Below are 27,786 nucleotides of genomic sequence, written 5' to 3'. Positions count from 1 at the left end.
TTGTCGTTTGAACCGTCTATCTTTGGGAAACCAGCTGTAGAGTAGTTTTTAATATTTGAGTTTTTCCTTCTCCTGCCCTGATCCCTGGGTGGTTTGAAGAATTGTTAGAGATGGGCTACTTTGGTCAACTACTTTCTCTCTCTCTCTGTCAGATTAGGTTTCAGTGACAGTTGGGCCCTGAGAAAGTGGAGGGAGATTTTCTTTGGTTGGTGACTGATATGTCTTTTTAGCCTGTGATCACCCTGTGTGTTAGGAGAACTACAGAATGAGTGCCGATAGCAAGAGCCCCAATACTTTCAATGCGTTGATTGCTAGAGGCTGCTGGGTCCAAAAGATTGAAAATAATCTCTTTTCCTGGGCTCCGGAGATGCATTATGTAATTTGTAGGAACTGCCTGGTATAATAGTTAAAAAGGTTAGTGTCTCTCTGATTTAGACATTTCTGAAGTACAGTTTCCAAGGAGAAACCAAAATAGCCCGCTGCCTACATGGCTAGTTAATGATTAATTGGCACAGGAAAGGAAAGGACATAAAAGAAGCAGTTGTGGTTGATGCGAGCTATTGTTCTGCCAGGGCTTCTTCATTTGTACTCTACATTTGGAAAATGTGGGTGGTCTTTAAGGCATCTAAGATCTGAGAATTCATTTTAAAAACTGTCAACTTTGCTAAAAGTTGTAAGTTCCATAGCTTATTATTTTCACTTGATGGTCTCATGCTCTGAAACGAATGGAGACCCCCAACATCCCTGTTTGGACTTCTACCGTCCCTCTCCCTGGTATCTTAAATTCCTTGGGATAATGGTAGGAAATATAGTCCCGTCCCCCCCCCCCCGTCCCCCCCCCCCCCCCCCCCCCCCGGGACCATTCTTGTTACTTCCTCAGATCATTATTTCTAGGTAATGTATTTGGCCTTGCCAATAAACTTATGCCTTGCGATGCAGCACTGCAGATGTTCCCTCTCCTTCAAGATCAGAAAACATGGAGCGATGCAATCCTGACAGCTGGTTCTGCAGGGCAAAAGCAGCTAAAAAGCTAGCTTTTGGGAGGGGTCCTGATGGATCACTAGGGAGGGTAATCCGAGTGAATTGAAGACTAAGAATATATGTATGGGTAATTCAGTGTGGGAGGTGAAAATGCGGTCCTTCCTTATAGACTGCATCACTTCGGTCCTCGGTGTTCTCTTGCTGAGCTGCTCACGCTCCCCTCCCCCCCAAGATGATACTAATGTTGAAATTCACCCGTGGTGTGGGTGAGATCCACAGTCCTGTTCTCATTCTGCACACACAAACACTATCCTTCACAAAAGCCCCATAGGCTAGGAGGAATGGAAGATTTAACACACTGCTCAAAGTAAACAAAGTTCATTGAATGCTCTTGACCAGCTAAATACAGGATTAAACGGTGCCAGTGTCTGGTTTACGAGTGTCATTGCAGCATTATTAGGAAACCAAAATAATAGTCTCACCCAGTTTAAATAAAACACTTGAACCTGGAAGAATGATTTTATACAGCAGACCCTAAGTGCAGCTGTTTGTGATCTGGATTCCAAGGGATAAAGTTGCCAGAGAGAGAAAATGTGTGTTTTTTTTCACCCTAGGAGAAATTGCACAAATTCCTTTTTTGGTTTACAAGAAAATCTAATTTTCATGTAAACCACCATTCTCCCCACCATTAAAACCTTATCAAAATGACATCTCCTCCAAGAGACCTTCTATTAAGCTTTCCCTTCCCCTACTCCCCTCCTGTGTTGCCTGTGTTCTTAGCTCTGTATCCTTTAAGCACTTGATATTTGGCCCAAAACACTTCTGTACATGTCTGTAATTTACTTTGTCTCCCCTTCTAGATCTTAAGCTCTTTGTGGGCAATCAATCATATGTCTTAAGCAGTATTTAGAGCACTACTAAGTGCCGGGGAGAGTATAATATAATAGACATTCCCTGCCCACAGTGGTCTTGCAATCCAGAGGGGGAAACATTAATATAAAATTATGGATATGTGCATAAGTTGGAAGGGGTTGATGATGATGATGATGATGTTGGTATTTGTTAAGCGCTTACTATGTGCCGAGCACTGTTCTAAGCGCTGGGGTAGACACAGGGGAATCAGGTCGTCCCACGTGGGGCTCACAGTCTTCATCCCCATTTTACAGATGAGGGAACTGAGGCACCGAGAAGTTAAGTGACTTGCCCACAGTCACACAGCTGACAAGTGGCCGAGCCGGGATTCAAACCCAAGACCTCTGACTCCAAAGCCTGTGCTCTTTCCGCTGAGCCACGCTGCTTCTCATTGGAACAGGGAGGATGAATAAAGTGAAGAGGTTAAGTCGACGGAAAAGGGATTGGAGGAAAAGGAAAAGAGAGCTTAGGGATGGCCTCTTGGAGGAGAGTGCCTTTAATAAGGCTTTGAAGTGGGGAGAGAGTACTTGTCAAATACAAAGAGGAAGGGCATTCCAAGCCAGAGGCAGGATGTGGGTGAGATGCTGGTGGCAAGGTAGGGGAGATGGAGGTACATTGGGTAAATTGTCATTAGAGGAGTGAAGTGTGCATGCTGGGTTGAAGTAGGAGGGTAGTGAGGGGGCAAGATGATTGAGTGCTTTAAAACCAATGGAGTTTCTGTTTAATAAAATGGATTGACAGTCACTGGAGGTTCTTGAGAGGGGAAACATGGACTGAACATTTTTGTAAAGAAATGATTGAGGAGGTAAAGTATGGACTGGAGTGGGGAGAGGCAGAAGGTAGGGAGGTCAGCAAGGAGACTGCTTGAGTAGTCAAGGTGGGAAAGGATAAATGCTTGGATTAACCTGTCAGCAGTTTGGATGGAGAGGAAAGGGCAGATTTTAGCAATGATGGGCTCTTATGGGCAGGGAACATGTATTTTACTCTCCGGAGTGCTTAGTACAGTGCTCTGCATCCATTCAATCGTATTTATTGAGTGCTTATTGTGTGCAGAGCACTGTACTTAGCACTTGGGAAAGTACAATACAACAATAAACAGACACATTCCATGCCCACAACGACCTTACAGTCTAGAGTGGGGAGACGGTACACAGTAAGCACTCAATAAAATCTAATGGTTAGTTTTTTCCAACGCTGTTGGGGAGGAAGTTCCAGCTGGTGTCAGATTTGTAAATCCCTGTTTAGTGGACATTTTTATCTCACTTCTTAATAACTAATGAAAGCATGTGAAGAGGTGGGCCACACCTGTCTCACCTGTATGATATTTCTTTAATTCTTTTTGTCCCTCCCCTCATTTTATTTTCATATTCCCTTGTTTCTCTGTGTCCCTGGTGCTACTTCTCCTGTTCCCTCCTGTGAATATTTTTCCTGCCATATAGCCAATAGGAGACCTCTCTCAACTTCAGAGCCAAATAGGCATACAAGTGAACCACTCATTCTTGAAAGCCAGAGGTTCATGGGCTGTCTAATTTATTTACGGCTCACGTTTGCTATGAAGATACAACCGGTGAACTGTCAATTCAAGGGCTGCAGCTGTTCTAGATCCCCCAGATTTTAATGGAGCTCTCCTTTTAGTTCTTTTTGAGATTCCAGTTTGTTAATGGAACTTTTAAAGTTTTCTTGAAAAAAATCACTTCTTCATTGTCCTTCTTCCCCTCCCCCATCCCAATCTGGGTGGCCAGGACAGATTATTAATTTGTAACAGAGTAACAATCTGTTCATGTAGTTGAATGTCTATGGTGGGGCAGTAAAGAAGGTATAAAAAATGTGGACTTGTGGATTTTAAAAAAATTGTTGCTGGGTAAAAAGTTGGTGTCATATTTTATTAGAGAAATCTCAATATTAAGCTAGAAAGTTGTCACAATGAACAAAGTGCCCTTTTGAATATATACTCCTAGTAAATATTAGTTTTGTTATTTGCTAAGTGCTTACTCTGTGCCAGGCACTGCACCAAGCACCAAGGTGGATAAGAAGCAAGTCGGGTTAGACACAGTCCACAAGGGTCTCACAGTCTCAATCCCCATTTTAGAGATGGGGTAACTGAGGCACAGAGAAGTTAAGTGACTTGCCCAAGTTAATAGTAATAATGGTATTTAAGCACTTACTATGTGCTAAGCATGCTCCAAGCACAGTGGTAGATACAAGATTATCAGGTTGTCCTTTTTGGGGCTCACAGTCTTAATCCCCATTTTACAGATGAGGTAACTGAGGCACCGAGAAGTGAAGTGACTTGCCCAAAGTCACACAGCTGACAAGTAGCAGTTTCAGAATTAGAACCCATAACCTTCTGGTTCCCAGTTTCATGCTCTATCCACTAGGCCATAAGATAGGGATGGTGTCTGTCCTGATTATCTTGTATCTACTATCTACTCCAGGGCTTAGCACAGTGCTTGATGTGTAGCAAGTGCTGAACAAATACAAATAATATTAGTACTAATATTTGGGAATGGGCCACACTTTGGGCAGTGCCTTCTGTGTCTCACTAATGTTCTGATAACATGCCAGCTTTCTTCAGCGAGTGCCTGGGGCTTTATGTGTCAGGGCTGGGCCAGTGGGAGCCACAGCCAGATGAGCTGGGCCCGGGGCTATTGAGCCTAGTGGGAGCTTGAGTCAGGAGCTGCTGAAGCAGGGGGAGAATAAACTGGAGGAATCATACAAGGACAAGCGTTCAAGAGAGGGCTGACAATAATGAGACAGACCAGGGAAAAAACAAAAGCAGTGTGGCCTAGTGGATAGAGCAGGCCTAGAAGGCAGGAGGACCTGGGTTGTAATCCCAACAAAAAACCTGTTTGCAGATAAGTTATTCATGGGGTGCAAATAAGCATTTATACTCACACAATCATGTGCATAAAAATATTTGCTGATGTAAAAAAAATTCCCCAGCCCCCAAAATACCTTCTAAAATCACCACTATACACATAGCGTCACTTAGAGGAATGAGTACAGGCCTGAGAGTCAGCGGACCTGGGTTCAAATACCAGCTTTGCAATTTACTGCTGTGTGACCTTGGGTAAGTCATTTAACTTGCCTGTGCCTCAGTTCCCTCTTCCACAAAATGGCAATTAAATTATCAGATGGCCTTCCTACTTAGCTTGCAAGCCCTTTCTAGTATCCTGATTATCTTGCATCTACCTTAACACTTAGTTCAGTGCTTGTCATATAGTAAGCACTCAACAAATCCCACTACTATTATTAACATACCACTTGCCAACAAATTTATATAAAAGTGAAATCTGTAAACTTTCTGTTTGTCCTGTCAAAACTTGATTTTAGGATGATAGGTTCCCTCTGGTAATATAAAAGCCTAAAGCAAAGCAGGAAGTCTAAGGCAAAAAAAAGGGGGGCGGGCAGCAGCGTGGTCTAGGAGATAGAAGCGCAGTCCTGGGATCAGAAGGATCTGAGTTCCAATTCCAGTTCCGCCACATGTCTTCTGTGATCTTGGGCAAGCCACTTCTCTGTGCCCCAGTTATCTCATCTGTAAAATGGGAATTCAGATTGTAAGTGCCATGTGGGACAAAAACTGTCCAACCTTATTAGCTTATATCTATCCCAGTGCTTAATAGAGTGTCTGGCACATAATAGGCATCTAACAAATACCATTAAAAAAAATTGTGTGTGATACCTGCAGGGGAAATATAGAATCATGACCTAGGGTTTCTAGCAGGTTAGGAGGACCTGATTTTCAAACACTGTATTTTAAAATGTAATGTATGCCTTCTAATAAAATTTATTGAGCTCTTAGTAGGTACAGCACACTGTTTTAGGCACTTGGGAACTACAGAATAGTCATTCAGTGAGTGTTATGCATATGGACATAAATACTGAGGAAAATATAAATAAATTTGTTATCTTAAGGGATGATATGTCAGGTTGCTGGGAGATTAATTAGGGAAGGCTTGGTGGAGAAGGTGAGATTTTGAGAGGGCTTTGAATGTGGGGAAAGCTGTGGTTTGTCTTAGGTAGGGAACCGAGTGAGAGAGTGGAGACAGAAGAATCAAAAATGAAGTACAAAAAAAAAGTTGGTTTGGGAGAAACAAAGAAGAGTTGGGGAGTAGGGAGTGAAGAAATGGGGGAAATAAATGGTGGTGAGCCATTGGAGGGTTTTGAGCTACTTTTTGAGGAAACATAAGACTAAAGTTTATGAAAAGGCCTTTTATAGTACCCTCTTAGTGAAATGCTACCTTGAAAGTAAACTTAAAATGGATTCCTTTTCAATATGGACATTTCTTTATTTTTAAATCAAATGTTTCAAGGTTCAAATGACCTTGTAAAGTAAACTAACAGGACATGCCCTCAAATTTAATGATTCAATGATTAGAAAAAAGTGAAGGATGCCTGAAAGCATGTCCAGCTTATTAATTATTCTTAATATTATTGTGGTATTTTGCACTTACACCCATGTCAAGCACTTTGCTAAGTACTAGGGTAGATACAAAACTGAAATCAGATCAGACGTAGTCCCTGTTCCACAAGGGGCTCACAGTCCGAGGAGGAGAAGAGCAGGTATTTAATCACCACTTTACTGATAAACTGAGGCAGAGAGAAGTGACTTACCCAAGGTCACATGACAGGCAGGTGGCAGAGCTGGTGTTATAACCCAGGTCTCCAAATGACCATTTCCTTGCTCTTCCAGTGGTCATGTTAATTTAATTGAGTTGTAAAATAGCTGAATGTGGTCACAGTTCTTATTTTTAAGAGAAGCTTTTGGGATTTTATTTTTAGCTTTTTTGGCACTGATAGATTTAATCATACTTCCACTCTGAATTGTCAAGATTTTTGAAACACTTGCAATTTCATCGCAGTTAAGTGTCTTTGTATTCAAAGATATTGCCATTACTGTATATTACTGATACTGATTCTTAGATGGAAGGCCTAAATGTTTTAACTGATTAAAATAATGCATGAATTAAATGTTCTCTTCTGATCAAGGGAAATATGATTCCTAATGGAGTGGTTTCTAACATCATAATGGAAAATTTTTTCCCTTACATGAAATTGCTTGGGAAAGCTTTTTGTTTTTGAAAGCTTATTTAGGAAATGTGAGCGTGTTTCTTTGTTTTGCTCTTGAGTCGTCTTCTTGATGTTTAGAACTGCACTGGCATTAACATATTTGCTTTTCTTCCCCTCCCAGATATGGACGTGTTGAAAGTGTCAAAATTCTCCCCAAAAGGGGATCCGAAGGTGGAGTGGCAGCCTTTGTGGATTTTGTGGACATCAAAAGTGCACAGAAGGCGCACAATTCAGTCAACAAAATGGGAGATAGAGACCTTCGGACGGATTATAATGAACCAGGCACCATTCCAAGTGCTGCTCGGGGATTGGATGATACAGTTTCCATAGCATCACGTAGTAGAGAGGTTTCTGGGTTCAGAGGAGGTGGTGGGGGGCCTACTTATGGCCCCCCACCATCACTTCATGCACGGGAAGGACGCTATGAGCGGAGACTTGATGGGTAAGTTCCAAGGTTTCTCTAGGCAGGTATTTTGTATTTGATATGGTGAGAAACACAAACTCATATATAGGGGCCCCAGATGGATTTAAAATTTTGGGCATTCTCTCTATGTTTCCTATTTTGGGTTGGAAACAGAAGTGATTCCCATCCCAGAGGCTGGTATCTTGTGGAGTCCTAGAGGATATTTCCTGCAGCTGGTTGGATATCTACTCTTGAGATAAGGTGGTGGTCTTAAGATGGAAGATTTCCTATGGCAGCACCATTTTTGGAGTTATCCTTCTTCTAGAGTTAATAATTCCTTTTCTTGGATAATGTTGAGGCCTTCCTCGGATATATCCCTACTACCAGATGGAGCTATTTTCTACGGCTTTTGTCGCAGTTCTATATGGAGTATCTTCGGAATACTAGAGCCTACAGAGAGTCTTTGAGAACCTGATGTGGTTCTCAGTTTTCACTACATGCAGTTCACATATTAATTGGATTGTCACCAAAAAATAAAAATTCTAGCAGACTTTAATTGATGCAACAGCTTGGATTCTACAAACAACATTTAGACCTGGAAATGTGTAATTGGATGGCGAAGAGAGAAGGCAATGTTTGATGATTCCATTTTGGATCTACATCATTTCCATGTTTACTGGGATTACTCTTCCTGATGGTATGGGAAAAAAAAATGAGATGATGGACGTTCCTAAAGCTTGGAATTATAGCCATTCTTCTCAAGTGCTGGAATAAGGACCACTGCCTTGAATTTATGGGATGGTATACAGTCAAGACTTCAGTAGCCCAGGGGGAGTGGATTACTATCTAGTTTCTTAAGCAGGTTGCTGCTGCCCAGTTAAAGATACCTTAGCTTTTAAAACATGGTGATATTCAGTTTGTGGATACGTCAATCAAAATTTGGCTGAGCTGGATGGCTACAAAGGTGGATTGCTTGCCAGCAACGTTGCATTCCTCAAACGTTGGGTATACTACTACCAGCTGCTTGATTCAGACTTAGGGCTGGAATTTTTTTTTTTAATGTGGATGTTTTATAAATGTCTACTATCTCAAGAAAGAAGTCTGGGGTTTGAGAGTTACGGTTTCAGTCTGGGACAACTTGCTTCCAGTGGAATTTTTTTTTGCCTTGCCACTAAGATTTTTTTTTTCTTGTTCATCTAAATATCATTTGACACCCTTGCCCATTAAGAAGGTGGATTACCCCTATAAGAGGGGCCAAATTGGGGAAGTTATGTTCACAATTCTCTCCCTAGATTTAATTGGGATTATAGGTCGTGTTTCCACACTTGGAAAAGGTTGGTATGTCCTGCCCTGTGTATATTAGCCCCTCTCCTAACCCAAGTCAAACCCTCTCTTTCCACTAACTCCAGTAGTACTTAGTACTAATAGATAAATTGAAAAAGCATTGTAGCCATTAGATTTTCAGCTCTGCTAGCTCTTGTGCCTGTCTTCTGTGTCCTTTTATTGGAGTAAGGATTTTGTTTCTGTTTTTCCTATCAGCCGTAGCAGTAACCTTTCTAGAAGTATTGTTTTCTTTTATACCATTAAACCAGCTATCTCTGATTAACTTTTAATAGGGTGCTAAAATAGATCATTTATAAAACTGTTGATCTTGAGCCTTCCAAAAAAAAACAACTGTTTGCTAGACCTTGATTTAGCTTTCTAAATGGCAAAGTTGTGGCAGTTAAAATTCACTAGGCGTCTTTTTCAACTTTATTAAGTAGGGGAGTCATTATTACATTATTATGTTTGCATTCTGTCACATTCTTGAGAGGGCTGTGAAATTGAAAATGCAGCCCCCGAGACAGATTGCTGTCAGGCAAAGAGTGAAGGGTAGAAAGTTTGAGTTTTTGGAATCTAGGGCAGATATATCTTGGGGCACAGTTATAGTTAAGGTGGAGGCTTTTCAAGCTACTCATCATCAAGGAAGATTTTAATTCCATCGTCAGTTTGAAAGAACATTGAAAACTGTCCACCATTCCCTACTCCCTTTTGATAGAAGATATGTCAAGTGACCCAACTGAAGAGGAGAACTGGAGTGAGGTGGGCAACTAGGATCCAGGGAATTAGAGCAATTGAATTGATTCCCAAAGGAAGAGTGGCAAGAAAGCGGGAAAGCTTAAGGTGTTCTTTATCAAATGGGAATTACATTTGAAAATTAAGAGTGTATACACTTGCATTGTATTTCATAATTTTGCTTCTCTTTTTTTTCAAGACCTCAACAGACTATCATTACTCACAACCTCAACTTTTCAATTGGAAAATTAATCTCAAAAGCCATACCATCCTGGTAGCTATCCTAAAGTGGAACATTGAACCCTTCAAAATTTTCTTTTATCTTTTCACATTTTTGCAATTCTGTAATTTTATAAGAACGCATACCAACATTCTCAGCACATGCAACTCTTAGTTGTATTCCAGAATGGGAATTCTGTTTTAACATATGGCAGAAGGGAACTGTAAAAACCCATGCCTATCAAATGAAGAATAAAACTTGCACAGAAAACAATGTTACAGCTAATACTCCTGGGACTTTTTGAATTCCATTTTGCTATTATTTGGACTTAGCATCCAAAGAATTCCAGTGATACTGGTGATGGAATATTTTCTTAGCAGGAAACAAAGTGCCCGGGAGGCAAGATATAATCATCTAATGGGATGAGGGGGGGGCCTGGGGTGGGGGGTGGGGGGGAAGCTTCCTAATAAAGGTGGCTACATTTAATAGTGAAAACCTACATTTTCTGAGTTTGTGTGGGAAATATAACCCACTTTTTTGGAAGTGGCTTCTTATTGCTGGGTCATGCTTTGCACTGGGGCTTTCACGACTGTGATCGTATTTCTTAGGATGAGTTTTCAGGAGGAAAAGATGGACAAAGATGCTCTATCGAATGTTTTTTCCTCGAATGGGGGGAAGATTTGTAGTGAAATCTAAATAATAATGCAGCCCAGCGCTTTCGAAGCGTGAAGTGAGAAATGGAATACCTCCTTATACTTAAAAAAAAAAAAATTTGCGGGTTTTACTTTGTATTACATTGTTATGTACAGCTCTGGTCGTGAAAGCCCAAGATATCAAAACAAAATGATTGCTCAGCTACACTGAATCAGAAAATAACTTTTGGAGTTGAGTAAAATGTTAAGCTTGTCAGTGTTTGCTTACTAGGTTACTGCTGATTAGAGCAGAACTGCAAAAATAAAGTCAGTGCTGAGGTGAATGTTTGCATGATTGCTTTTAGTTTTGCTTGCCCCTTTCTGATTGATTAAATATTTTTCCCCCCTCCTAAATGCAGGGCTTCAGATAACAGGGAGCGTGCTTATGAACATAGTGCCTATGGACACCATGAACGGGGGACGGGAGGATTTGATCGGACACGGCATTACGATCAGGATTACTATAGAGATCCTCGAGAGCGGACTTTACAACACGGGCTCTATTATACTTCTCGGAGTCGAAGTCCAAACCGCTTTGACGCTCACGATCCCCGTTACGAACCTAGGGCCCGGGAGCAGTTTACATTACCCAGTGTGGTACACAGGGATATCTACAGGGATGACATTACACGGGAGGTACGAGGCAGAAGGCCAGAACGGAATTACCAGCACAGCAGGAGTCGTTCACCACACTCATCCCAGTCTAGGAATCAGTCTCCCCAGAGGCTGGCTAGCCAAGCGTCTAGACCCACGAGGTCCCCTAGCGGCAGCGGCTCTAGGAGTAGATCGTCCAGTAGCGATTCGATCAGCAGCAGCAGCAGTACCAGCAGCGACAGGTAAGGTGAAAGGCCTTTTGTTCTCTCTGATGCGTAAGACCGGTCTCGGGTCAACGGTTTCTAAAAGTAATTGATTCAGCACAAGAGTCTGTATCCCCCCCCCCTCACCCCCCGGATAACATGTAACAAGAGCAGAAACTAAGTCATCCGCCACCGTGGAACTGACCGTTGGTCAGGATCTGATGGAAAACGAGCATTTCCATAGATGGTCATTTCGACTCGGGTCTGAAACTGGAGTTGGGCGGTTGATCTTCAAGAAAGGAAGAGAGGTGGCAACGTTTACGCCGGAAGCATCTCTTCCAGAGATTCCTCACCTTTTTCTCCCTAAACCCTCGAAATCCAAGTGCCTGTGAACTAAATGCACAAAATTGATGACTTTCTAATTTTGGTCGATTCTTTCTTTCAAGGAAAATGCGGTTAAAGGGAAGAATTTATTGTTCAGTCACAAGAGACTCATTCATTCGGCTGTAGTTCTCTCATCAAGATGCGTAGAGTACTTTTCGACTCCCTAAATTTCAAAATAATGTTCAAAATTCAAGTTGTAGCTTCGTTCCAAAGTTGAGGAAAGAGATCATCTTAACAGGATGGAAAATGCCAGATCAGGGGCAAGATGTGTTCCTAACTTAGAATTCTGTAGAAGAAACCGACAATTGGAAACCATCACAAATTAAAAGTAAAATTCATACTGAAAAATAACTTGGTGTTCTGAAAAAACTTTAAAATTGCTATTTTATGGACGTTTCTTATAAAAAAAGATGAAGTTTTCATAGTGTGATGGTCAACACTGCAACTTGAATAGCATTGCGGTCTTCTTATGGTATTTTCTCCTCCATTTTCTGAGGGACCATGCAAAAGCAGTAGATTTTCGACAGACCGAATTAGATGATCCTTGTAAGGATCTTGAGACGAGGAAGCAAAAATGAAAACAGATGCAGGGATTGCCAACACCCACCATGACAACACAGCAAGGAATAATCTTTGGGTGTGTATGCAGTGTGGTTGGAATTGTGAGTCCCTCATTAGGCCTTTTCAGCCACATGGGTGCCAATTTCATCAGCAGTGCATCTTCTTTGAGTACAAAGGACAACTATATACAGATATGAAAGAGAACAACTAGATGAATGGACATTATCCTTTTCATTTTGGAAAAAAAAATTGATTAGGCTAAAGGTGTTGTTAAATGCCTTGTAGTTGAAACCATCAGGTTTTTCAAAACCCATCCAGTGTCTAATTTCATATGTGTCCTTGAAAATATAAGTGAATCATAATCAAAAAATGCTCACTAAATCCACAGGAGTAGTTTTGATCTTCTGCTAAGATAAATGCTCAATAAATACAACCGAATGAATAAATCCATTTGCCTAAATGTTCCCTAAGATGTTTAATTGTAGAATTTTGCCATGTCTCCAGAAACCCCCAAGGACATTCAGAGAAACAGTGGTGCTATGTATCAATTGACTAGTGGTTAAAATATGCTGCTTTTACCTGTTTGTTTTTGTTTGCCCATCTACTGGAAAATGCTTTTTTCCTTCTGCTTAATTAAGACTGATTCAGTGAATAGATTCATAGCGATGCATTTCAAATGAGTAAACATTGGATTAATGGCACGCCTAGTTGTGAAGTCTTTTTAAAGACACACCTTGTGTTTCTGCAAGACTATTCACAGCATTTAACTGGTGTGAATTGGATCTTTATAGTGGAAATTTATCGCTACTGCCCTTGTGTTCTCTATTTGTCACTGTATAGACCACTTAAGGAGTTGCTCCCGTTTAAAAGAACTATTTAATGGTAATTCTGTTGAAAGAGTTTGTGTTTGAATCTATTGATTAAAGAAATGGAAATAAAGTAACTAAGGATTCCTAAGAGCTTCTAATATTTACTCATTTACTTTATTAGCATACTTGTTTCCACCAGGGTGTGCCAATTAGATTTCTCAACATTTTTTTCTTTTTTTGCATATTCACAACATTTTTTCTGTTGAATGCATTTGAAACAGTTTAAGTGCAAATTAAGTTTATTCAGAAATCACCCAGAATTCCGTAATAACGTTGCGAACAGACCGTATATTTTTGGTCTCCTCGGCTCTTATCCCAGATAAAAGGTTATTGGAATCGGACCGTTGTAACTGTTAATGGCTCTTAAATCTTGAAAGTTTGGGGTCAGTGTCTCAGTGGTGTTCACCAAGTGCCTACTGAACAAAGTGTTTGGGAGTGCATCTGGGAGAAAGCACACCTTTCCGTCCTACACCCCAGCCCACAGTCCACGTTCAAGACCTCCTCACTTCATTTGCCGATCTCTTCCCTGAAACTCCCTAAACCCTCAAATCCAGGGGGCTCCTCCTTGCCTCCTCTCCAAAGCCCTTCTGAAATCTCAGCTCCTTTAGGGGACTGGCACTGGTTAATTTCTCATCTCCCTAACTGCCCCCTTCCATTTCAGCATCGCCTAAGCACCTGGGTATTTACCCCCTCCTTACCCCAGCAGCATTTACATGTAGATTTTAATGTGCTATTTCTTCCAGCTATCTGTATTTTATTTTAGGCTCAAGACTCCCCTTGCTAGATTGTAAAAGTACTTGAGGGCAGGGGTAATGCCCACTAATTCTATTGTAGTCTTCCAAACACTTAATGTAGCCAGGCCTCTGTGCAGAGTAGGGGATAAATACTATCAACACAAGGAATTTACAGTCCAGATGGAGGAAATAATAATCTGCATGTTAACGAATGCTGTGGGTATGTAATAGTCACTGTTACCAAAAGTAGTTCTTTTTCCCTCCATTGTTTTTCATATTTGGTTTCTTGTCTTTACGCCTCACTGCCATGCACAGTTGTCAGTTGTGTTTTATATCAGGTAACTGCAAAAGTTTACTTTTAGGCATAGAGTTAAATGTTTAGACGACTTCTTAATTATACTGTGCAGTAGGGAGGAAAGATAATGTTTGAAAAATAATTGTGGAGGACTGCTGTCTTGTTTGTTTACGATATATAACTTTCATTAAACCACACTAGTAACTGTGAGGGTAGAAGAATGAGATTTTGGTCACAGGGGTTTGTATAAAAAGGGCTCTGAACAGGGTTTCCTTAACAGGTCCGTTGTTTCTGGCTCTTAAGATTGAGTTGACATTATATATTGTGAACCTCGTGTATTAAAATCCCCTTTCATTTCTCATTATTGGTTATGTTGAAAATAGCAAAGTATTAATTGCATAGATGATTAGGGGCGGTGCTGGGAAGAGGGAAAGTGAAAGAGACCATCAGTCTCTCCAGAGTAATCAGACAGGAAAAACTGATTTCTGTGAAACGCCTGTGTGATTCATGCTGTTTGAGTGTTACTCTGAGCGCAACCTACTGAGTTTTGAGCAACAAAGACCTCACGGGGTGGGGTTTTTTGGTTTTTCTTTTAATAGTTAAGTGGTGGCACTTCTTTTCACCATAGAGAATATATTCCAGAGGTTCCTTTTTTCATCTTGATTTTTAAGGGTTGGGTAGGAGGAAAAGGAAAATCGCACGTATCTTTTTAAAAATCCCGGCTGAAATCTTATTGATAAAACACAGTTTATACACTCTTATAAGTTGCAAACTTGTATCTTTTTTTAAAAAAATCCCGAAAACAAGAGTATGTGGCAGTTAGTTTGCAATTACCACAGAGCTAAAGAAAGATTTTTGTTATTGCTTGTCTTGGCAAATGCTTTTAGTTACTGAATTTAACAAAAACTGGTAGACCATGTGACGTTCCATTCAGCTAGCAACTATGGCATACACAGTTCTCCTTGTCCTAAAGAGACTTCTCTTCCTCCCTAGACTGCAAAAAGGAATGTGGTGCCCCTGTTCTGAAAGGCCTTTTTTATAATTAAAAAAAGTAACAATATCTGTGCTACAGACCAAAGAAGGTAGAATTTAGAATTTCTTTACAATTTCCTTGGTAGAGATATGGGTGAGGGCAATTTCATCAAATATAAGTGTTGTTTTTTCCTTCCAGCATACAGTTTTGAAAGAGTAGCTGGTTTCCTGCATTTTTTGGTTCATATTGGGCTAAAATAATTCCCTCCAGCACTTGCTGGAAATGTTTCTGCATTTCAGTGATCTTGCATCTTGGGGAAAACGTCTGTCACTGATATGGAAAGGGGTGAACAAGATCATTATGAAAGGGTGGCATAGAATGTGTTGAGGTGACTGATGGAATTTCTTGCACTCTGGTTTTTTTTTTTTAAGAATATTTATTTGGGTGTTTGCGATGAGGGGAGGGATAATATTGATTTACTAGCCAGCTGCACTGTTAGGTCTCATGTGCAGTATCTAATGGAAACTGATGTCCAAATTTGGCCAGTTTTAGTGTATGCAAAAAGCATTGTTGATTTTTGTAAACCATTAATAGAGATCCCAGTTAGTCACTCGCATAGCATCGTATCAAATTTGAGACAAACTAGAATACTTCCTGAGGTGCATTTGTCTGAGTTTTAAGTTACTAGTAGAATAAGCTCAATTACACCAGGTGAATGGGCAGAGAACCTGCAGATCGTTGGAGGTAGCTACCTCATTCTATTGGCTTTTATTAAACTCTAGAACAGTTCCCATTCTAAAGCAGCAGCTGTGGTGTTATTATTGTTCTATTTGAGTGGTTATTAGGTGTCAAGCATTGGTGTAAGCGCTGGAGTAGATACAAGTTAATCAGGCTGCACAGTCGGTGTCCCTCGTGGATCTCACAGTCTAAGTATGAGAGAACAGGTATTGAACTCCCATTTTACAGATGAGGAAACTGAGGCACAGAAATTAAGTGACTTGCCTCCACTTGCCTGCTGACAACTGGCAGAGCCGGGATTAGAACCTAGTCCTTCTGGTTCCCAGGCCCACGTTCTTTCCACTAGGCCACACTGCTTCTCAGAGTTGGGAACCAAATTTGTGAGTTACTGACTTTTTAGGATGCAGGATACCAAGGAAATCCACTATCATATAGATCAGTGCATTTTAATCTTAGAAAAACTGATGCAACTAAAATTAAGTCTGTTTTGGGAAATTGGTGATTAGAAGCATAATCTCTTTTGGTGATTTTCTTTGCAGCTGCATGTGGCTGGCGTGAAAGTAAAAATTAGTTAATTTAAGTTCACTGCATAATTTTAACCCCCCTTCCCCCCCACACACTCACTTGCTGCTCATATTCCACTTGCCAGCCAAGATGATATACTTGATTTAAAAATGAGACTTTGTGCTGGGGACAGTTGAATGAAACCATTGGAAGTTTATGCTAAATTTAGTTGTGAATGGAATGTTTGAATGTGGTGAGCCTTGATGTTAAAGAAATTCATACATGTAGGGATTTATTTAGGAGTAAAATATTTCCCCCCCTCTTTTGCCTTTCACATCAAAATTGTATATGTGGAGGAGTGCAGATGTGAAGGAAAATAGAGAAAGGACAATAGATTGTCTTGTAATGTCTACATCTATGAAACCGATTACTCATTTTCCTTTTTAAATGAAATAATGGGTTTCCTAAATCCAGGAAATGGTTTTTCAGCCCAAATCTTAACAATTCTGTGATTTTTTAATTTATGGATTTTGTAGTAATCTCTCTCATTCTCTTGTTTTCTTTCAGTACTATTTTTATTTCACTGTCCATTTCATGTCTCTGGAAAACTAATCTCTAAGAAAGAGCAAATCCTATTAACTGAAAATGCATATGAATCTGCAGAAAAGGGGGGAAGAAAGATCTTGCTGTAGATGTATTGTGATGCCACCACTTGGTTCTTCCAGCCGCCTAAGTGAAGCCTGCATATTGAAATTTGCGATGGAAACCACTAAAAGCCAATTAGCAGTTTAATTGTATGGGGTGGATTAAATATTTATCCCCCCCTCCTGAAATACAGGAACCCGAACGCTTAAAAGGATTGGCTCTTTAGAAAAGGGGAGGGGTGGAGAGAGAGAGAGAGAGGAAGGAAGGGGAAAAAGCATGCACAGCGTATTAGATCATCTGGAGCTCTCTAGAGTAATCTATTAAAAATGTGCATCGCATAATAGGTTGGTTTTGGGGGATTTTTGCTTTTTTTTTTTTATTTACCTTGCTCCGATTGTGTGGCGGCTCGGACGCCTAACATTGTCCAGAGGCATCGGCCTTGACTACATTATAGGGTCGGTAGGCTGTCGAGCAGGGGGTCACCCCCCAATTTTACCTTTCTCCCCCGCGCCCCCTGAACGTTTTAGGGGCACCGTTCGGGCAGCCAAGTCGGCCGGCTTTTGCCAGTGGGGAGTCCTACGAGGGTGGAGCCTTCGGCTTCCCATTTCTTGCATCCGAGTGGGAGAAGAGCCTCCGCCTGGTCCCTGTGGAAAAGGGGAGTGTGGTTTTGTTTTCTGAATGGTCGTGGAAGGCCCGACGCCCAAGGATGCGACGGCACCGTCAGGTCTTCTCCCAGCCGCCGGTTCCCGGGAAGCAAAGTCTTGGTGGAGATGGTCGGCGAACCCACGGCCATCGCTTGCAGGCCTGGGGGGGGGAGGGTAAAAAGGGGGGGGAGGTGGAAAAGCGAAGGCACGGCTTGTTTGTGTCTCCAGAACCAGTCTGAACTGGAATCATCCAGCTCGAATTGGCTGCACGCCACCTCCCAGAGGCCGAGCCTGCGCTGCGTTTCCTTATTCTGCCTGCCTTTCTGCCGAGCAGGGAAGGGTGGGGGGGAAGAAAGAGAAAGAGGGAAAAAAGGGAGGGAGGGAGAAAAGGGGAGGGGGCTCCAACCACATGACAGGGCGAGAGGCTGTGGTTAACGAGGGGGGGTGGGAGGGCCTTGCAGAGGCGCAAGTGTGAAGTGGTTGCCAATTTCACCCGGATATGTTCCTAAAGAGGGGGTATTTCAGAGAGGAGATTAACATCCGAGGCATACGGAATCAATTGCTCAAAGCCCTGCCCTTAGCCCCCCTTTGCAAAACGAGGACCAAACAGCAACCCCCTCCTCCCCAAATACCCCGCCCCCCCCAGACGGCCCAACCACGGCTCCCTCTGCTCTAATCAACCCTTATAAGCACAGTGCCGGCCAACCTTGTGTATAGTCAAGGAATTCATAACGAAGGCCTCTTGGAAGCCCTGCGGTTCGGTTTTTTAATTTTTTTAAAGCGCTTACTATGTGCAAAGAACTGTTCTAAGCGCTGAGGGGGGGAATGCAAGGTGATCAGGTTGACCCACATGGGGCTCACGGTCTTAGTCCCCATTTTACAGATGAAGTCACTGAGGCACTGAGAAGTCAAGTGACATGCCCAAAGTCACACAGCTGAGGTCACTGAGGCACAGAGAAGTCAAGTGATGCCCCAAATCACACAGCTGACAAGCGGCGGGGTGGGGATTAGAACTCATGACCTCTGACTCCCAAGCCCGTGCTTTTCCCACTGAGCCACGTGGTTGCTTTTTTCTAAGTCTTCCGCCTTCTCTCTTTTTTTTCCCCCATCTCCCTCGAACCCCTTCCCCATTTATAGTCTCCCGATGCCCCCGGAAGCCTAATGAGCTTTTTCCTAAAATGGGTGGTTGGTGGGGACTTTTCAGGGTGAGTAGGGCAAAAAATGCAGAGCAAGAAGCCAAGGTCACCACCAACCTGGACCTAATTTGCCTTTAAAACCGTAATTTTTTAAAAATCCAAACGAGCCAAAACGATACCCAATCGTGTTTATTGAGCGCGTACAGTGTGCAGAGCACTGTACTAAATGCTTGGAATGGACACTTCCGTAACAGAGACAATCCCTGCTCAACAACGGACTCAAAGTCTAAACGGTAGCCAAATAGATTCCCTTAAACATTTAAGTTTCAGGACCGAAGTCTTAGATGCTTCGTGAACAATGTAATTTAGTTGTGTGAGCACGAATTGTTCCGATAGGAAAACTCACCTGAGATATTTAGGCCGCGAAACCCAACATGAAAGGTAGAGGCAACTGAGGTAACTACTTTTGTGACCAAAGATGACTTCTAAAATTTACAGGTCCTTTGAATAGTAAAATAGCTCCAAGCCACAACAAAGGGCAGCTTTAGAGAAAGTTAGTCGCCCCATTACTTTACTAGGCACTAAAGAAGAGAAGTCAGAAAAGCCGCTGAGAGAAAAGTGTAATTTATGGCTTTCATTTTTAAAGCGTTTATTTGTCCTTTGAGACTTTAATGACAAAGAAAAAAACCCTCTTACTACACTCCTTGGTTTAACTCCTACCCTGCTTTGTAAGTGGGATTCCCGTCCCCCGTTCATTCTCCCCTTACGTCCAGTTTTTCACTATTTGCTTAAATCATGGAATAATTTCGTTCTTTTAGAATCGTGTCACAGTTTAGCATTTCTGCTCGAATCCATAAATGTCAGAAAAATTTTGCTTTAGCAGCAGAACTGGTTGATCCTCTAGTACAAAAAAAATTTGTTTTAAGCTGTATTTAGATTTATGCCCCAACGGGGCAAAATTCCTTACAAGAAGATCGTTTTATTTATTTAGGATCTTTTTATGATGGTGGGCTTCCAATCCTGGAGAAAGCAAAAAGAGCGCCCTCTAGTAATTTCTGTACAGTTTCTAAAGGTTAAAATCATGCTGCTGCTGCCTGAAATTAAACGCTGGGCCTTTTTTTAAAAAAACAAACAAAACAGAAACAAGCTGCCTAGTTATTAAACTGTGAAAGCAGCTCTTTCAAAAACAAGGATGAAATGAACCCCGGGTTAAAAGGTAAATAGTCGGTCCTTAACCCAGCCATTTTGAAATGTCCAGCGTTTTCCCTTCACTCATAAAATTGAATGGATTTCTAAAAAAATAGAAGTGTGATTGGGATGGTGGGAGAGAACGATGGTAAAAAAAAAATATTAGCAGGTGGGAGACGTTTTGTATTTATAGTTTATGAAATGTAGTAGGAGTCTTTCAAAATTTGGGGAGTTTGTCAATGCTAATGCCTAACCTTTTTATTTGAAGCCACAAAGACTTCAAGGAAAATTTTTTTGTGTAATTTTACTACGTTAACACCTGTTTTCTTCTGATAATGTAAAATTTCATTTTTATTTCAAAATCCTCATCAACAAATGGAAAAATAAAAAGAGGAAACGAATCAGGCAGATTACACAGATATTCCTTTCCAATTAGTCCTTTTATTGCTGAAAATAACTGGTTAAGCATAATACTTGGTTATGTAACTGCAGGACTATACATTTTGTTTAAATCCAGGTCTGAAATGATGTGAGTTTAACTTGTTGGGATTGTGGCTTTTTTTTTTTTTGAGAGTTTGGGGCAATGGCAAATGTTTTTACAAGTGCTAAACTTTCACAAAGTGGTATCTCCCATAAATGGGAGTTTCTATATTAAGTCTCCACTCGTGCGCTGGGTCTTGCTTAGCCGAGGCATTGTTTATCAGCTGTTTATTTTGGCAAAGCTTCTTTTTGGACTCCCATTTGAAGTACAATTTCGGTTATTAGAGAGGTTTCACGATCTCAAAATGACTTTAGTTCCCAGCAAACTAGTGTCCACTGGAGGTATTTTGTACGATCAGGTATGCTTCCTATTCTTCTAAAGGATAAAGAGAAGAAGTGGGGAGGGGATTTTAAAATGGAACATTCCTAAGGCCCTTGTATTTTATTTGTTTTGTGTGGATTATATCTCAGCTGGAAGTAATTTTATGAAATCTTGGGCCTAGCAATGCACTTGGTTTCCAGATAGCTGTATTTGGCAGACTTGGAAATGGTCAGTCCAAAATACATTTAGGGTATACTCACTTTTCAGAGCCCTGAGGGAATTTTGCATGTCCTGCAAAGACAGTTAGGCCAAAAAATAAATTAACTTGCATTCTCAGGAGTAAGATTTAAATGCATTTTTAACTGGAATTTTTAAGGGTCAAATATCTTTAGAAAACCCAATTAAATTGCTTTTTGAAACAGTTTATGAGGAACAGTTGTAGATGTCAATTGTTCAAAATTTTTCTACTTTTAAAAACTGAGTATTTCCATGTCAGGAGAGTTGTTGAATCCACTTAGGCCTAATATGCATTCCCATCACAGGCTCGTTCAGTCAAATTACTGGATCTGAACAGGACATAGTCAATATGGGTCTCTTCGTGGCCCCAGTAAACAAGGTGTTTCTCGATTATTTAGTAAGAGTACCCACTTTAATATGCGTGAATGAAATAAGACTAGTTCAAGAGTAATCTGCCCCAAAGAGTACATATTTACCAAGTACAGTAAGCCATTTCAGGAATGATATCTGTGTTTTCAATAGGTGTTGCAGTATTAAAACAATCTGCCAGTAAACCAACCGGACAAGTAACTTGCACTGCCCTATTATAGAAATTGTAGGAAGGAAGATGAAGTGTACTTCAGAGCATTTGGGATTGGAGATCTCCTCCAGGAAGGATTTTTAGCACCTTTTTGAGCGTTAGCGATATTGGCAAAAACAAAGACCATCAACAGGAGGAAATATGATTCTACACTAAAGGAGGAAATGACGGTATCCTGTAGAGTAAGGGAATGTGGTAATTGGGACAACATTTAAATGACAAAAGCTACTTAAATGGGTTGAAATCCTAAATCCCCTTCCCTATGAATTTGGTTCAGGAACGACACAGGCTACAACAAAAGTAAATCGATTTATTGCTGTCTTGTTCCCTCAAATTGTATAGTGTTCGGTCATTTTGGCTCAATCCTGACTTGCAGTTTCTTCCCAGGTTTGAATCTTTCTAGTAGAGAACAATTTTCTAGATTTGTAAAGCAAGAGTAATTGGGGTGGGGGGTGGGGACAATGGTTGTGCAACGTCAGCTCTTTATGGCTGTGTGTTTTTAACAATTTATCACTTGAGTGGGACGTGTAGTGGGTTTTCTAAAAGGTTTTGTGGTCGTTGCTTGGGAGGTTTTCGTTTCTTAGGTTGACACTCATCATGTCCGTGCTGCGTTTTCAACTTTAGTAGAATACAAGCTTGATACAGGCCAGAGATTTTTGAGTGGCAGACTTTCAGAGTCTTGGGAGAATGCCAGGAATGTCATGAATTTGCATTCCAGCACACTTTTGGAATAAAAACACAAAAGGCCTGTAAGGCCAAGGTTGCGGACTCGGTGTAAATATGTGGAAAGAGGATTATGTCACCCCACCCTCTTTGAATCCTGGGCCCATTGCGTGTTTGTACAAGTAGAAACTGCTGACAAATCTGTTCATGAAATGGGAGAGCAAAGTTTGAGAAGTTCTTCATACTATTCCATTTATCTCCTCTTTATCTAAGTTTTAACTAAGTTTCAAGTAAGACATTTAATGGCTAGCCTCCACTATAATTACACAAAGAGAATTCCTACAGAGTATCTTTGTACTTGCTTGTCCTAGACTCAAAGAGGGACAAGTCATTCTTAGTCACAGGTTGCCACGTAGCCTTGCAACAAGTTAATGTATACAACCGAGTCACCAGTAACTGATCCCATTTCCATTTAGATCAGTGGTATTAGAACAATCAGCTCAGAGATCCAGCTTGCTAAATAAGCCTACATTCCAGAACTCTCGAGGTTACAAAAGCCATGCTTTTTGGGACAACTTTTGACCCTGTTGCGTGTGTCAGAGCAGAAGTATGGGTTACTACACTTTGCTAATTGCCAACCCTAATTAGCTTAGGGTTGATCAGAAAGAATGTTATGAAAGAGAAAAGACAAGTCTTAGTTCATCCGGGTTTGAGAACAATAAAGGTTTATAGTTGGGGTTCTCAGGGGATTTAAAGTTCTTACAGTTATCAGGTACTCATTACAGATGTATTTTACAGGGCTGCGCCTTCAGATACACTGAAGGCTTTTATACAAGTGTGTGTACAAGAGAATGCCAGTCCACCCTTCCTTCATGGAAATCTGCAACTGTGTTTGACCAGTCAGTCAGTTGTATTTATTGAGTGCTTACCGTGGGCAGAACATTGTACTTAAGCGCTTGGGAGAGCACAGTGTAACAGTAAATTTATCTGTAAGTTATTTATGCATATTAATGTCTGCCTCCCCCCTCTAGACCGTGAGCTCATTGTGGACCGGGAATGTGTCTGTTGTTAGATTGTCCTCTCCCAAGCCATTAGTACAGTGCTTGGCACACAATAAGCACTCAATAAACACAATTGATTGAATGAATGAACAGACACATTCCCTGCCCACAGAGTTTATAGTCTAGAGGGGGAGAAAGGATTACAGCCTGGCAAATGGAATTGTGATAGAATTGTTTTCATATTAAGCAATATCACTGACCTCACCCCATTAGTAAACTGTGTTTATAGATGATGTGCAGCTAGGTGGAATGATTGAAAATCCTGTCAGGGACAAGAGTCAGACAAGCGCCCAGGCCCTTGCAGAGGAATTGGTTTTGCAAAGTGCCACTTGCCCTCTCTTTGCCCACTCGATCATGTTTCCTCTGGGGCAGTGGGAGCAACAGGCGAGTTGGCTGGCCAAGATGCAGCTCATGGCAAAGGGCCTTCCAAGGGTTTATGTGTGCGGGGTGAAATGACCACAGGGGCTGGGAAGCAGCACGGTCTAGTGGATAGAGCACGGGCCTGGGAGACAGAAGGACCTGGGCTCTAATCCCGGCTTTGCCACTTGTCTACTGTGTGACCTTGGGCAAGTCATTTCTCTGAGCCTCACTTACCTCATCTGTAAAGTGGGGACTAAAACTCAAAACTAAATACAATCTAAATACTAAATACAATCCACTAAAACATGGATTGTATCCAACCTTATTTACTTGGATCCACTCCAGCACTTAATACAGTGTTTTGCACCTAGTAAGTGTTTTGCAAATATTATTATTACTGTTATTATACATCATCATGGGGCCACGACCCACCAGGTGGTGGTTTTGGTAGCCATTGTGGTCTTTGTCATCCTTATTATTAGCCCGCTCTTTTAGGCTTCCGACTGGGCCTGCCCACCATGCTGGACTAGAACCCAGGCCTTTGGATTCCCAGAACGGTGCCCTTTGCACTAGACCCACAGCAAGGTTAATTTACTATCCCCAAGGCCTTCATTGAATTTAGTCCTTTGTGATTATCGTTAACCACTCACTGGATGTTTCAAGGAGCCGAGTTTCTCCATTTATCACTTGCTGCTGTACAAACATTACGAGTTGCTAGAATGAGGCCTTGCTGAAAGTTTAGCCCGTTAATAGATTTTTTTTTCCCCCCATGACAATCAGAGCCTAGACTAGAGGCAGAAGAAAGAGAGTGGATTTAATTGTTGCAAGGTTTGTCTTGAAGAAAGACATGTACAGCTTTTGAGCACCCCATATGTCCTTTGGAATGTGCTAATTTACCACAGTCCAATTCTTTGGAGATAATTCCCTCACCACCCAAATGCTCTGCCCTGCTCCCAATGGATTTCTGCCCCCTGCCCCCAAAACCTGATCCTCCCCACACACTTCAACATTTTCTTTTTTTTAAAAAAACTAAGGCCAGCCAGTGATGTTGCCAGCAGATACCACTGCAAAGCCATAGGGCACAGTCGTACCCCCCCATTTTACTTTTTCACTTCAGTTAATCAGTAGTATTCACTGAGCACCAACATAGTGCAGAGCATAGTCCTAATCACTTGGGAGAGTACAGTAGTCTTGGAAGACATCATCCCTGCCTTCAAGGAGCTTTCACCCTTATAGGGAAATGGAAGTGTCACGTACATTTACCTGTAGAGGGAGGTGATGAGTGGGTTGAGTGAGTACTTAAGCGCTTAGGACACTTGAAGGCCCAGCTCCGGCGGTGGAATAAGAAGACAGGGACAGACCAAAGCAATAATAATAATGTTGGCATTTGTTAAGCGCTTACTATGTGCAGAGCACTGTTCTAAGCGCTGGGGTAGACACGGGAATCAGGTTGTCCCACGTGGGGCTCACAGTCTTTAATCCCCATTTTACAGATGAGGTAACTGAGGCGCAGAGAAGTTAAGTGACTTGCCCACAGTCACACAGCTGACAAGTGGCCGAGGCGGGATTCAAACCCATGACTTCTGACTCCAAAGCCCGTGCTCTTTCCACTGAGCCATGCTGCTTGGGAAGGGATGTGTGGACACCCGAATGGCCGCTCCAGCCCTTATCCACCCCTGCCTCTGTTCTCAGCTTTGGCTCTGTTGGGAAAGACTGGAAGTCACCGAAGGGGAAGTGTTAATGGCTGTCATGGTAGCCTCTAAGGTTAAAATTAAAAGCGAACGAAAGATCAAAAGCACTGCTGAAAGTAGAGTGTTGTTCACGGAGAGCAGAAGAGCTGCTGGGAGCAGGAGAGGGGAGGGGAAAGGTGGCGCCCAGAGAAGACGGGAGGAGACGCAGGGGCTGCTACTACTCAGTCTGGAAACATGGCTCACCTGGCCTGCTTTGCAGTAACTTCAGAGGTGCACAGATGAGTCGAGACCCACTGGACTGTCAGCTCCATGAATGCAGCGATCGTGATTACCTATTCTATTGAACGGTCCTCTCCCAAGCACTTAGTACAGGGTTTTACTCACAGTGAGCGCTCAATAAAAAACCACTGATTAAGACCTGAGTTCTGATCCCGCTCTGCCACTTGGCTGTGGTGTGATCTTAATTTATCTGTACCTCAGATTCATCATCTGAAAATGGGGATTCGATATTTTATTTTTTCTCCCCTTTAGGACTGTGTCCGACCTGATCAGCCTTATTTACCCCACCACTTAATACAGGGCTTGGCACATAGTAAGTGCTTAACAATTGTTATTGTTGTTATTACAAAATTAGTAAGCTTCAGTATAGTTTAGGAAGAGAAATGGTGCTGGTCATCCAAAGTTGGGCAGATTCTTCACCAGTGTTTGAAAGGCCACTTTCAAAGTCAGCAGTATAAATTTGTATTCTTGCAGCCACTTGCAAAGATTCATAATTATATTACAACTTTTCATATAGTTACTGTTGTGATGTGCTTTCCATTACTTTAACAAAGATTACACCATTTAAGAGAGGCGTCATGTTACAGTATAGCAATCAGTCAATCATTTATTGAGTGCAGGGTGCTGTACTAAGTGCTTGGGAGAGTACAAACAACAATATAGCAGACACTTTCCCTGCCCACAACGAGTTTACAGTCTAGAGGGAATATAGTCTACAGTCTGTAGTATACTTTCATATCATTGGTATTTATTGAAGGCTTACTGTGTGTAAAGCACTGTACTGAGCACTTGGGAGAGTACAATAGAGTAAGTACACACTATCCTTGCCCACAAAAGGTTTACAAGTCTAATTAGCAAGATGGCCTTTAAAATAAATTACAGGTAGGGGAAACAACTGAATATAAAGTTATAAAAATAGGTAGTGCTGTGGGAATTTCACAATAAAGGAATGTCATATTTTCCCTGGATTTTTGGGTCAGGTTCTGATTTATAATGGTAGGCCTCTGGGATAATGTACCCTACAAATCCAGCCATTAATGAGTCAACCACACTTTCAAGGAACATAACTGGTATCATGTGATTTGTTTGTATAATAAATTGGACCATACAAAGTGCAAGAGTATTTTGAGTTCAAATTTCTATTGCTATGAGCAGAACCTTTCCAAAACTTTGGCATTTCAGTAAATCTAGTCAGAACACAGATTTATATTTTTTAGATACATTCAGAGTTCAGAAGACCATAAGAGGTTAAAACGTTTTAATGGAATTTCAGTTGTGCCCAGAAATCTTTTGGCGGGAAGTTCTGTTTGAGGGCAGGGATTGTGTCTATTGTACTCTCTCAAGCACTTAAATCACTGCTCTGCACACACTAAGCAGTCACTAAATGCACATCGAATGAAATAGATGCTGATAATCTTGCATTCCAGAAATATTGAAAGAATGACATGAGAAAAGATAGCTGTTGCGTGAGATTGCTTGATTACTTTTCTCTTAGCACAACGAATAATGTTTGTAGATTTATTTGATGCTCATAAATGCCGTCCAGTGGATTTATCTCTTCTTTTGTGGGTTAGGATTAGAAGTCATTCTTACTAGTGGGTTGAATCATGAGCAATTCTTGGTTACTTTTATGTGAAGTTCTCTGGTGGCTGGGTTTGAAAAAAAAATTATACAGTAGTTCCATTATAAACTTCAGCTTGTGATGCATGTTTGTTTGGTTCTGGACTCTATCTTAATTTTGCTTTCTGTGAAACAAGTGAAAAGAATTTAGATGGCTTTTTCTCATCTCTGACTAGAGGAGGGCTTAATTTGTAGAGAGGAAGTTAAGAAACACACAGCTGTTAGTACTCTTGGGGTAATTTATAAAAACTCTAGGCTTTCAGTGTTTCCTTATTTCTGTTTCAGTAATAAAGACAGCAATAGCAGCAGTTGCAAGCTGACTCAGGACTTGGAAATCAATTCTGAGAACTGCAGTTGTCCCAATTTTTACAATTTCACAAGGCTAAGGCAGGTCGTGATATCCCTTGCTTCAGCACAGTCTCCTATTGACTAAAACAGCAGGAAGCCTGTTCCATTGACCAGTTTGAACTCTTTCATCGCTTTTTGCTAAGGAACAAAAAGAATCACTCGCTTTGTATTTTTTTCCTCAAACTCAAATTTTTCAGAAATAAATGTAATTTCTGCTTACGGATTAATTCTCGAGCTTTCTGTAAAAAGGAGGAAAAGTCCTGGTTTCTTCTAAAATCAGTTATCCAATAATTAGAGAAACCCAATCATGAGTTTTGTAGAATCCTCCTTAGAAGCACATTTCA

The 27,786-nt window shown here is 41.3% G+C and overlaps 1 protein-coding gene across 3 annotated transcripts in view; it reads left to right on the top strand.

The window, feature by feature from the left end:
* The window catches only part of SPEN (spen family transcriptional repressor), an 88,553-nt gene that overhangs the window by 15,607 nt on the left and 45,160 nt on the right, over positions 1–27,786 (top strand). For all 3 annotated transcript variants that reach the window (XM_029065449.2, XM_029065447.2, XM_029065448.1), the window contains 2 exons: positions 7,085–7,405; positions 10,693–11,169. In XM_029065449.2, coding sequence (XP_028921282.1) covers positions 7,085–7,405; positions 10,693–11,169 — 798 coding nt within the window. The remainder of the gene's footprint in view (positions 1–7,084; positions 7,406–10,692; positions 11,170–27,786) is intronic.

Source organism: Ornithorhynchus anatinus, chromosome 5, assembly GCF_004115215.2.
Source record: "Ornithorhynchus anatinus isolate Pmale09 chromosome 5, mOrnAna1.pri.v4, whole genome shotgun sequence".
Classification (NCBI taxonomy): Eukaryota; Metazoa; Chordata; class Mammalia; order Monotremata; family Ornithorhynchidae; genus Ornithorhynchus; species Ornithorhynchus anatinus.
The sequence above is the reverse complement of the archived record's forward strand: the minus strand, read 5'-3'. Positions and strand labels throughout refer to the sequence as shown.